The sequence below is a fragment of the Mastomys coucha genome, unplaced genomic scaffold, assembly GCF_008632895.1.
Source record: "Mastomys coucha isolate ucsf_1 unplaced genomic scaffold, UCSF_Mcou_1 pScaffold22, whole genome shotgun sequence".
Taxonomy (NCBI): domain Eukaryota; kingdom Metazoa; phylum Chordata; class Mammalia; order Rodentia; family Muridae; genus Mastomys; species Mastomys coucha.
Window position 1 is genome coordinate 128,219,109 of NW_022196905.1, and position 12,884 is coordinate 128,231,992.

General features: G+C 48.3%; 1 protein-coding gene across 1 annotated transcript in view; it reads right to left on the reverse strand.

Moving 5' to 3' along the window:
- The window catches only part of Gtf2ird1 (GTF2I repeat domain containing 1), a 104,617-nt gene that overhangs the window by 19,108 nt on the left and 72,625 nt on the right, over positions 1–12,884 (reverse strand). The window contains exons 15-22 of the mRNA XM_031391160.1: positions 12,114–12,161; positions 11,146–11,211; positions 9,931–10,114; positions 6,743–6,792; positions 6,493–6,549; positions 3,864–3,947; positions 1,254–1,437; positions 476–504 (exon numbers count right to left, since the gene is read on the reverse strand). Of these exons, the coding sequence (XP_031247020.1) occupies positions 476–504; positions 1,254–1,437; positions 3,864–3,947; positions 6,493–6,549; positions 6,743–6,792; positions 9,931–10,114; positions 11,146–11,211; positions 12,114–12,161 (702 nt within the window). The remainder of the gene's footprint in view (positions 1–475; positions 505–1,253; positions 1,438–3,863; positions 3,948–6,492; positions 6,550–6,742; positions 6,793–9,930; positions 10,115–11,145; positions 11,212–12,113; positions 12,162–12,884) is intronic.

Here is a 12,884-nt window from a genome sequence, read left to right on the forward strand (position 1 = left end):
TTTTAATGTGGGTTCCTGGGATCAAACTCAGTCCTCTTGTTTGCACAGCAAATACTTTATAGACTATGTTATCTTCCCAGCTCCCCAGTGCCTCACACATTACCTCCAAGCCCCTTGCACCCCTGTGACAACATTCAAATACATTTGCCATCAATTTCCCCCACTCCTCGAGTTAGCTAGGTCTCCCGGAGGTTGTGGGGTCTCTGGCACAGCTGCAACTCTGGCTGGGTGAATGAAGCCTGTGGCTCCAATGCTATCTCAATGGGCTCTCTGGGTCTTAAGACCAGAGCATCTGCAGCCTTTCTCCACCAACCTGAGGCAGATGCAAAGGAGAACAGCAGGCTAGTACCCTGGTCCTGCTCCGGAGCCAGGCAGGTGTGTCCCATGGTGGGCTTGGCTTAGATCTCCCGGAACTGTGCCTAGACCTCCACCCCTAACACCGAGTACCTCCCAAACCCACAGAAGTACCACTTACCAGGCTTTGGGATGAGTCCTTGGAATGGCCTGGAAGGGAAACACAAGTGAGCTTCAGGGAAAAGGGACAGGGGACAAGACTGCCACCAGGTAGAGGATGATACTACTTGCCAAGGAACTAACTGGTAACAAATGCCCAGGGTCCATTTCAGACATTAGCATTTAATCTTTGACTCTTTGAGAGAGGGTCTCATGTAGCCCAGACTAGCTTCGAATCCCTATGTTGTAGCCAAGGCTGACTCCGAACTTCTGATCCTCCTGCCTCTACCTCCTGAGTGCTAAGATTACAGATATGCACCACTGCTCCTGCTTTATGAGGAGATGGGGATGGAACTCAGGGCTTCATGTGCGCTAGACATGCCATGAAACCAACCGGACCACATCCCTAGCTTTTTTTTTTTTTTTTTTTAAAGAAAGGGTCTAAATATGTAGCTTGGGCTAACTCCCCCCCCCCCCCCCCCCGAGACAGGGTTTCTCTGCATAGCCTTGGCTGTCCTGGAACTCACTCTGTAGACCAGGCTGGCCTCGAACTCAGAAATCCGCCTGCCTCTGCCTCCCAAGTGCTGGGATTAAAGGCGTGCGCCACCACTGCCCGGCGGGATTTTTGCTTTTTCAAGGAGCTGGGTATGTCTACAGGACAGTTAGAAGGGTTGCCCAGTCAATATGTAGGGTCCCCTGCACCCAGTCTGGTCTGTAGTCCATCTCCATCAACCCCGCTATAGGAACTTCTGGAGCTGGCTCTCTATCCCAGCCAGTCTGAGCCCTTCCTCATGAAGTACCTGGTGACCGTGAACTTGATCTTGTCAGCCACAGAGAGAATCCTTTCCAGGTTCTGGGAGCCGAAGGTGCAGGGTTTGCGGAATGGGATCCCGGGGGGCAGGCCTTCGATGATTACCGAGCCTGGATTGCTTTTGATTCGCTTGTAGGGCACCTGCACTGGGTATTTGATGCCCAGAGCTTCTCCTGGAAACGAGAAAGACAGTATACCAGTCAGGAGCAAGAGGTAGAACAGGCTGTGAGGGAGGAGTGTGGAGGCTTCTCTCCCAGAGGGTTCAGGTCGTTTGTGGAAGATGGGAGAAGTTCTACATGGACACGGCTTGGAGATTGACATGTGTACTGTGCAGAGGGTAGGAACCTATACTGGGTGGGCCTCGAATACATGGCTCCTGGTACTGGGTTAATGTTTCTTAGACTCTAGGCTGTACCACTGGGTACCTGCCTCACACATGGGAACCCTGAAACATCAGCTTTTCCCCAGACCTAGGTATTCAGATTCACAGTCAGGACCTTATGAACCAGGGAATGAATGGGCACGCTCCACCCAGCAGGGAGGAGGGTAGACAAAGACAGCTAGGGTGCTGTCTGGATCCCAGGGACCACTGTCTACCTGGTCTCAGGTTCCTTCCTTCCTTCCTTCCTTCCTTCCTTCCTTCCTTCCTTCCTTCCTTCCTTCCTTCCATTTCTTCCGAGACAGAGTCTTATTATGTAGCCTTGGCTGGCCTGGGACTTCCTATGTAGACCAGGCTAGCCTCAAACAAACAGGGATCTACCAGCCTCTGCCTCTTAAACCCTGGGATTAAAGGCATTTACCGTCATGCTTAGTTCCTCTATGTACAAAGTCTTTTGATTAATTAATTAATTAATTTTAAACGTGTCTGGGTCTTTGGTCTGCCCGTATGTCTGTGCACCATGGGCCCAGTCTGATGTTTTCTGAGTCCAGAAAAGGATATCAGATCCCCTGAGACGAGAGTTACAAGTGGTTGTGAGCCACCATGTGGGTGATAAAAACCAAACGTAGCCAATGCTAATGACTGAGATATCTCTCCATCCTCACCAGCAATTCTCTCTTTTTAAAAAAGATTTATTTATTTTATATGAGTACACTGTAGCTGTCTTCAGACACACAAGGGGGCATTGGCTCCCATTACAGATGGTTGTGAGCCACCATGTGGTTGCTGGGAGTTGAACTCAGGACCTCTGGGAGAGCAATCTCTCTAGCCCCTCACCCTCACCAGCAATTCTATCCTTTTTTTTTTTTTTTTTTTTTTTTGGCTTTTTTGAGACAGGGTTTCTCTCACTCTGTAGAACAGGCTGGCCTCGAACTCAGAAATCCGCCTGTCTCTTTCTCCCAAATGCTGGGATTAAAGGTGTGCGCCACCACTGCCCCTCACCAGCAATTCTTAAGTTTTATTTTGTTTTGTTTGATGCAGGGTCTCATGTTGCTCAGGCTGACTTCCAACATACTGTGTAGCTGAGGATGGCTTTGAATTCCTTTCTTCCTTCTTTTTTTTTTTTAATTATTTATTTTTTCCTTCCTTCCTTTTTGATTAAAGGTGTGCACCTTCAGGGGCTGGAGAGATGGCTCAGTGGCTAGGAGCACTGCCTGCTCTTCCAGAGGTCCTGAGTTCAATTCCCAGTAACCACATGGTATCTCACAACCATCTGTAAAGGGATCTGACGCCCTCTTCTACTAGTGTGTTGGGAGACAGCTACAGTGTACGTGTATACAGAAGATAAATAAATAAATCATAAAAAAAAAAAAGCCCAAAAAACAAAAAAATTCAAGGGTGTGTGCTACCACCTCCTGGCTGGTTTTGAACTTCTGATCCACCTGCCTCTACCTCCTGAGTGTCAGGACAGGTGTCTGCCATCCATACCCAGTTTATGGGGTGTCATGGAAGGAGCCCAGGGCTTCACATACTCAGCAAACAGCTTATCAACTGAGCCCCACCACAACCTCTATTAAAGAGTTTTAAATGCCATCTTCCTTATTTATGTGCATGTGTGTGCACATCCCGCGGTGCATACAGTCGAGGCAAGAGGGAGACACTGCCATTGTTGGCTCTCTTCTTGTACTGCGTGGGCTCCAGGAACCGAACTCAGGTCATCAGGCTTGGCAGTAAACACCTGTGAGCCACCTCATCTGCCTGCATCCACAAGTATTCTCTCTCTCTCTGTCTCTCCACAAAATCTTACTCTGTAGTTCACGTTGGGCCTGGAACTCAGAGCAATCCTTCCTTCTTAGTCAAGGGATGAGGTTACAAGAGACCACCACCCACCACATCCCACACTGTGACACTGTGTTCCCGCTGCTTGGCACATAGTAGATGCTCAAGAAATATGAGAGTGCCAGTGAGATGACTCGCGCACTAAGGTGGTTGCCATCAAACCTGGCAAACTGAATTTGATTCCCAGGACCCACACGGTGTGGCAGAAGGAAGCAATTCCTGCAAGTCTGACCATGGTGGTGATGGGGAATGGGTCCCCACATACATGCCTGTATACACAATAAATAAATTTAAAAAAATACCTAAAATATAGATCAACCTCTTTGCCAAATGTGAAAGCTGCCCACCTCTCCCCCCACCTGAGCCCAGCCTGTAACTCACCATACTTCTTGTTGAACAGGTCTTGGACTTGTTCCCTAAGCGTGTTGGCGATGTCGATCCGTGAGAGTCTGGTGTTGTAATTTTCTGCGAAGTGAATACAATTACGGACAGAGGCTATTACATTAAAAGGCACTTGGTGACTTTTACAGGAAAATGACTTCCTAATTACAGGGAACTCCTTGTCTGGCAATTAGCAGATCTTTGGAGTGGGCCCCTCAGAGTCCTTCAGAACCAGTCTTCATGAGACTCTGTGTGTGTGTGTGTTTTCTGATTTCCTGGAAGGACTCACACTGTTGCAACAACAGCGACAAAATGAAATTAAGCTAATTGTTGACATTTGAAAACTAACAAATGAATAAATAAGCCCAGAGGTGAGACACCAGAAGGCGGAGGCTTCTGTGTCCTCAGCCATGTGAGAGTTGGACTGAAGTCTTTCAAGAGCTCACAGAGACAGAGGGGCAGAATAGAAGTACCCACCCCACCAGGAGCTATTGATTATTTCGTGGTGTAAGAGATGGAGCCCAGAGCCTTGCAGATCACTCAGAAATACTCTACCACTGAACCACGCCCCCAGCCCCTCACTGGAGGATTCTAGGCAGGGGCTCTACCACTGAGCCACGCCCCCCAGCCCCTCACTGGAGGATTCTAGGCAGGGGCTGTACCACTGAACCACACCCCCCCCAGTCCCTCACTGGGGTTGGGGAGAATTCTAGGCAGGGGCTCTACCACTGAGCCACACCCCCAGCACCTCACGGGGTGGGGGTGGGGGTAGGGGTGGGTGGGATTCTAGGCAGGGGCTCTGTTGTCATTTCCTCACAGGGTGGGGAGGACTCTAGGCAAAGGCTCTACCACTCTGAAGTAGTTTCGATTTATGTCTGCCACATTGGTACACATGCATCACAACTGCATCCTTGACCTCAGAGAGGTCACATCCTGTCCTGGCCTTAGGAGAGAAAGGGTATGGATGGCAGGGGAAGAGATGGTGCTTCATATGCACTCCTGGTGACATTCTCAGCCTGCTAAGGTCTGGCTGGAGGAATCTACAGAGGGTGAGGAAAGATACACAAATTCCCCTCCCTGCAGAATGTGGGAGGAGTGAGAGGCTAAGGTGACTGGCAGCTAGTCCCAGGATTTGGTTCCTATCTCTGTGAGCTCTTCTACCTCCAGTATTGGACACTGCTGCCTCTCTGAACTCCTTAGAAGTATGGTGACCATGAAGGGGTCACTTGGTGACGGTCATCCTGGGATTCACACTGGCAATGCCCATAGCTCTCTAAGCTGCACACCCATAAGATGTTATAGGTTCTCAGTTGCATTCCTATAGCAAGGCTGGCCTCTCAAGCCAAGAATGCCAGGATAGGACTTCCTTGCCAGGGACACACTCCGTGATCCAGTTATAAGCCCTCTTATAGCATTTTCCCATGTTGCACTGTTTGACTTTCTGCTCCTTTCTGGCCCTCCATGGCCACCGTCCACTCTTCTAATTTCAGAGTAATATGAGCTATATTGCAGGATATTTGATCACACCTCAAACCCTGAAATTGTGTTATGTACTGGAAAAACTCATTATTAGTTGTGATGTGGCCTAGCCTTAGCACACACCTTTAATCCAAGAACTTTCTGCTTGAATATTCTAAACAGGATTAAATAAAGTCAACCATAGGTCAAGAGGCAGAGTAAGCAACTAGTTGACAGGAAGTGAACATAACAGGATATTAAGAAGAAACCACAGAGAGTCAGAGGGAGTCAGGAGGACTGACAGAGGCCTAGGCAGTAAAAGAGACAATTATTTGTTTATTTTTATTTTATGTGCATTGAAGGGATAAATAATTTATTTTGATTTTATGTGCATTTTTTAAAGAAAATTTTTTAAAGATTTATTTATTTATGTATGTGAGTACACTGTAGCTCTCTTCAGATATACCAGAAGAGGGAATCAGATCTCATTACAGATGGTTGTGAACCACCATGTGGTTGCTGGGAATTGAACTCAGGACCTCTGGAAGAGCAGTCAGTGCTGAGCCATCTCTCCAGTCCTTATTTTATGTGCACTGATGTTTTGCCTGCATATGTGTCTGTGTGAGGGTCTCAGATCCCCTGGAACTGGTGGCTGGGAATTGAATTCAGGTCCTCCAGAAGACCAGTCAGTGCTCTTAACCACTGGGCCATCTCTTCAGACCCTTTAAGGAGGTTTTTTCCAGAAGGTGTGAGAGGGGATTCTTGCTGGGCGAGCTGAGGAGGAAGGTCACTGGGTGCTTTCTTTGCCTCTCTGAGCTAGCAGGATTTCACCCCAGCATCTGGCTCCCAGGTCGTCATTGGTAAAATAGAACTGAGATTTTGTTAAAACAAAACAAAACAACAACAGCAAAAATAAACCAGAGAGCTGGGCTGATGAACGACTATAGATAGCACTGCTACTACCAGACAGAATAGACAGCACTGGAGTCCTGGGCCTGGCTGTGTGCACAGAGATACCAGGCTATAGTCTGGCCCTGGTACCCAGTTAGATACCCTGGAGCCTGTGGGTGGGGTCCAGCCTCTTTCCACTTCCACTGTCACCCCTCCCCCGTCTAAAACTAGACATGGCCATGACTTTGGAATGCCTAAACTTATACGGGCCTAAACTTACCTTGAAGGCCCTGTCTCTTCGGGGTCTCGTCCACAAGACGGTCCCAGGAGTCCCTCTCTGGGGGTGGGGTGGGGAGAGAAGGCAGGTGAGGAGGGAGCACCTGGGGTCCCAGGTGGCATCGAGGGGGCAAACCCGACAGGGACAGTGGGGAAATGCCTAGGGTAGGGGATAGGACAGGGGCATCAGGAGGGGTATGGCAGAGACTTGATGCCCTCCCACACCCACCTGTGTCTCCCCCATGCCCAGGTACCTTGAGTGTCCAGAACGGGTTCTTTGACACCATCAGTGAGCAGTTCGGGTCTAGAAAACATAACCAGTGCCATTAGTGAGGTTTGTCCAAGCACCCGAGGGTTGTGTAGCCGGCTCCTCTGGGCCTCAGTGTACAGATCTGTGCAATGGGCTTTCCTATCCCTGGCCAATATAGAATTAAGGTCCTTGTCACACTGGAGGAACAGTCCCGTAGATGGGAGCATCCTGGAGATAAGCTCTGAGAATTTCTCCAAATCCTAGGCTGGCTGATGGACTGTTTTGGACTTTATCCAATCCCTACTGCCTAGCATTGGAACACACAGCATGTATGTGTGTGGGCAAGCAATTTTCAGAGAAATGATGTGTGTGTCTGTACACACACATGTGGAAAGATGCATGTACAGGCCAAAGATCAACATCTGGTATCTTAGTAATATATACTTTTTCCTTTTTTTCAAGACAGGGTTTCTCTGTATATCCCTAATTGACCTAAAACTCACTCTGTAGACCAGGCTGGCCCCTGCCTCTTGAGTGCTGGGATTAAAGGTGTATACCGCCACTGCCTGGACACTTTAATTTTAAGAAAGCTTTTGTTGGCCGGGCACACACCTTTTGTTGGTGGCACACGCCTTTAATCCCAGCACTTGGGAGGCAGAGGCAGGCCTGAGTTCTAGGCCAACCTGGTCTACAGAGTGAGTTCCAGGACAGCCAGGGCTATACAGAGAAACCCTGTCTCGAAAAAACAAAACAAAACAAAACAAAAAAAGGAAGCTTTTGTTTTTTTAATTATGTGTATGTGCGTGACTGTGTGTGAGTGTGTAGTGCCTGCAGAAGCCAGATAAGGGCGCTGGAACCCCTGGAGCTAAAGTTACAGGTGGTTCTGAGAGGCCTGACCAGGATTCTGAGAAGCAAGCTCAGGACCTCCCAATTCAGGTTAAGAACAGCAAGCATTAACCACTGAGCCACTTCCGGCCCCTCCACAGTATGTTTGAGACAGGGTCTCCCCCTGAACCTGGAGCCCGTATATTGGCCACACTGATGGGCCAGCAAACCTGGGATTCTGCTAGCTCTGCTTAATCAGCACTGGAATTTAACCGGTACTGTAACAGTACTGGAACTTTGGGTATGGGGATTTGAACTCAGCTCCTCAGGCTTCTGCTTTACTGACTGAGCCACCTCTAAAGCATCTCTCCTGTTTTGTTTTTGTCGCTAAGATGACATATTATGATATAGTCCAAATTGTACACCAGTAGCTCTCAACCTGGGGGTCACAACACCTCGGGGAGGGGTGGGGTCACCTGAGACCATTGGAAAACACAGATATTTATATTATGATGCATAACAATAGCAAAGTTACAGTTATGAAGTAGCAATGTAATAGTGTTTTGGCTGGGGGTTACTGCAGCATGAGGAACTGCATTATGGGGTCGCCATATTAGGAAGGTTGAGAACCACTGCTCTGCATCTTCTTGCCCGAGTTCTAGTTTAGTTTAGAATCAGCAGGTCATGGTGGCTTGCATCTATAATCCTGGAGCCCTTGGGAGACTGAGGAAGGAAGATCACTTGGGTCAGCCTGGGCTACACAGTGATTTCCAGAGTATCCTGAGCTAGAAAACAAGATCCTATCTTAAAAACAAAACAAAACAAAAAGCCTCCAAACCCAAATACAGTAAAATCAAAATCATAGTAAATACAAAAGAAAAGAAGTTTTTGCAATCATGGTGTTATTTCGGGTGCTGATGGTGTCCCCTGTGGGTCTGGCTGGTACTTCTAGTCTTTGTTTGTTTGTTTGTTTTAGATTTATTTATTTTATACATATGAGTACACTGTAGCTGTACAGATAGTTGTGAGCCTTCATGTGGTTGCTGAGAATTGAATTTTTTTAGGACCTCTACTCGCTCTGGTCGGCCCCACTCCCTGAGTCTGTACTCGCTCTAGCCCAAAGATTTATTTATTATTATAAGTAAGTACACTGTAGCTGTCTTCTGATCCATCAGAAAAGGGCGTCAGGTCCCATTACAGGTGGCTGTGAGCCACCATGTGGTTGCTGGGATTTGAACTCAGGACCTTTGGAAGAGTAGTCAGTGCTCTTACCCACTGAGCCAACACTGCCTGGCTCATCTAGTCTTTTTTAACTTAACTAAAAAAAAAAAGAACACATGGGATTGAATTTAAGTCATCAGGCCTAGAGGCAAGCACCTTCACCTGCCAAGCATTGGTGATGGTCTGTATATGCTTGGCCCAGGGAGTGGCACTATTAGGAAGTGTGGCCTTGTTGGAGTAGGTGTGTCACTGTGGGCGTGGGCTTTAAGACCCTCATCCTAGCTGCCTGAAAGTGAGTCTTCTGCTAACAGCCTTCAGATGAAGATGTAGAACTCTCAGCTCCTCCCACACCATGCCTGCCTGGATGCTGCCATGTTCCCACTTTGATGATAATGGACTGAAATCTGAACTTGTAACCCAGCCCCAATTAAATGCTGTCCTTATGAAAGTTGTCTTGGTCATGGTGTCTGTTCACAGCAGTAAAACCCTAAGATACTATCTCATCAGCCCTTTCTTGGTTACATTTATTTATTTTATGTATGTGTACATGCATGTGTGTGCGTGTGTGTGTGTGTGTGTGTGTGTGTGTGTGTGTGTGTGTATGTGTGTGAGTGTGAGTGTGTGTGGCATGCAGACCATGACATATTTGTCAAGGCCAGAAGACAATTTGAGGGAGTCAGTTCTCTTCTCCCATGGTTTGGGTCTCAGGCAGTGTTTCTCTCATCCTTCCTAATGCTATGACCCTTTAATACAGTCCCTCGTGTTGTGGTGACCCACCCCCCAACCATAACATTAGTTTCTCTGCAACTTCACAATTGTGCTACTGTTATAAATCATAATGTAAATACCTGTGCTTTCCCATAGCCTTAGGCCACCCCTGTGAAAGGGTCTTTTGGAACTCCCACCCCTCATCTTCTCACCCTACCCCTAACTGTATCTGTGGGGTCGTTACGCACAGGTTGAGAACCTCTCGGGTCTATCAAGCTAAAGGGCAAAGGCCTTTACTGGTTGAGTTATCCACACCTCCCCATCCCCACCCCCAGCCCCACTCTGAAGCCTACACTCCTTTTAAATTTCTGTTTTGTTTTGAGACAGGATCTTACTATGTATCCTTGGCTAGCCTGGAACACCCAGCCCAGACCTTACCTCTTGATGACAAACTGGATGCTGTTGCTAGCTTCCAGAATTTTCCGCAGCTTGGCGATCCCAAAGCAGTTGGGTCTTCGAAGAGAGATGCCTTCAGGCAGTCCCAGTACGAACAGCTCCTCCGGGTGCATGAGGAACTTGGAATAGGGCACCTTGACAGGCTCTGAGGTACCAATGGCTTTGGCTGCAAACACATGGCTGCTGTAAGTCAACCTGGAACCCCAACCCCTGCCCCCATCTCTCTGGGCAAGTTACAGGTGGCAGGGCTTTTGAGAGAGCACTCGGTCGAGCCCTATTCACTTGCCAGAGGAGAGAAAAACACACCTACTCGGCAGGCAGAATAAAAGTCCTGATTTGCCCGGAAGCATATAGCCCAGGAATGTGAACCCCCAAAGCCATTCTTCACTCATGCCTTCAGAGCAGAGAAACCCAAGTACTGCTGGGATGTGATTGCTGCTCTCCCACCCCGACTGCCTTCAAACCCCCTAAACCTTCACACAGCCCCATGGCAGGTCAGACCTAGGACGGAGCCATGTCTGAGGTTCTCTGCCCCTGAGTAGCTTAATCATGGCTGCAGCCAACTTCCTATTTCCTCATTTGTAAAACAGGTCTTAGGATACAAGGGCTGTGTGAGGAAGGGCTGAGAAACCGTGTGAGAAGCCAGCACCTGGCAAATTCAAGGAGCCAAAGAAAGCAAGCTTCTTTCATCTCGTCCTTCTTTCCTGGACTCTTCTTCATTTTACTGTAGGGCTGGGAATGGAATCCATTCTATGTGCTAAACAAGCATTTCACAGCCTTACACCCTCGCTGGGGGATTCTAGGCAGGTGCTCTACCACTGAGCGACATCTCTACCCCCCTCATGAGAAGATGATACAAATGGGCTCTCTACCTCTGAGCCACGCCCCTGGTGAATTCTAAGAAAACACTGTACCACTGAGTCACACCTCACTTTTCTGAATTCCAGAGAAAGCCCTCTTTTTGCTGTGAATTTCCAGGAAGGCCTGCAGCTGTCTACAAGGCCTGTGGCTGAGGCTGACTGAGAGTACATGAGCCAGGGACTGATCTGGAGGAAGAGTGTGTGGGCCAACAGGCCAGCAGGGAGGCTGCTGCCATGAGTGAACTATATGGAAATCAGTTAAGTGTTCCCATCCTGAAGGTGGCTCCCAGCTCTGTCTCAATCTCTGTCCTAGAGACCTGTCCTTTTCTGTACTCACCATATTTTGTGTTGAACAGCATTTCCACCTGCTTCCGCAGGGGCCGGATCACGTCACCAGGGCTCTCTGAAAGGCAAAGGCAGTGTGCTGAGTTGCCTGAGTACAGAAATTTGGTGCTTAATTTACACTTCGGCTCTGGAGGCATCAGAAATGACATGGTGGTGAGACTTTGGAATGGAACAAAGAAAAAGGAAGCTGTTATTTTTTGGATTTTGCATACCTAGTTAGTGGGTGCAAAGCAAGCCTGTAATTTGCATACTTGGCCACCAGGGGGCAGTAAACACTTCCTAATTACAGGTATCTGACCTATATCAAGCTGGGTTCTACAAAGTGACATTCCTCTCTGACAAAGAGGCTGTTTGATTCTAGGGGCAGACATGCTAGTGACAAAAAGGACTACACTCTTACCACCCACCCCATCATTTGCTCAGCAGAGAGAGGAAAAGTTTTTCCTAGTGTATCTTCTATACAGTAAGCTAGTTTTACATATTGAAGTCTAATATCTTTTTTTTTTAAATGTATTTATTATATGTAAGTACACTGACTGTAGCTGTCTTCAGACACCCCAGAAGAGGGTGTCAGATCTCACTACGGATGGTTGTGAACCACCATGTGGTTGCTGGGATTTGAACCCACAACCTTCAGAAGAGCAGCCGGCGCTCCTAACTGCTGAGCCATCTTTCCAGCCCCCGAAGCCTAATATCTTGCTCAGGAAGATGAGGGGCCCAACTCCGTTTAGAATCCTTCCTGGAAGGAAGCTAGATATGTGTATGTTAGCCTAAGCTAAAACCTTACCCTGACCGATCCCTGCCAGTTCTAACACCGTCTAGAACTTTCTCCCACCTGGTACACCTCACATGGGTCTCTCAACCTAAATGAATTCAGGGTGTTGGAGAGAGATGATGGAGTGGAAGGGAGAATTTCTCTGGGGCTAGAGAGGGAATGATGGGATACAGGCAGGGCCTCACCTTCCGCCGGCCTCTCTTCTGACCAGGGTCCCTCACTGGAGCCTTTGTCTGTGAGAAAACAGAGGACGTTAGGAAACGCTGCCAGGAAAGCTTGACCAGAGGAGGGAAAGCCAGGCCAGAGAGCCTCAATTCTGAGGCCCAGGAGAGTGTCTCCAGATGGGATCAGGACACACCTATGCCTTTCAAATAGGGACTTAACAATCTTCCTCTATGGACCCCTGCAGGGATCAAGCCCGCAACCACTGTATTCTAGACATGGAGGAGCTCATGGAAGAATAAGGACAGGGCCCATTCTCCTTGTGTGACAGAAGAAGTTAACTAACACACCAGGATTCAGTGTGGGGAGGTCCACATCTGTGATCTTAGGAATTCAGAGTCTGAGACTGGAGGCTTCTGAGTTTGAGGCCAGCCTGAGCTGCACAGTGAGACTATGCCTTTTAAAAAAATAAAATAAAATAAAAATCTGAGCGTCTGGAGCGCAGCTCAGACACAGCGCACTTGCCTAGCATGCACTCAGGCCTTGGGTTCCATTCCTGGCACCAAAAATTACATTAACGACATGAACGAAGCCTCATGTCCTTACAGTAAGAAGGCTATGCACTGTGGCATGATCCTGTAAGGAAGGCTGAGGGAGGAGGACTACCGACTGCAGAGATAGCCTGATCTATGTAGCAAGGACCTGACTCAAAATTCAAGAGGATGGCGGGTGGTGGTGGTGCACACCTTTAATCCCAGCACTTGGGAGGCAGAGGCAGGTGGATTTCTGAGTTC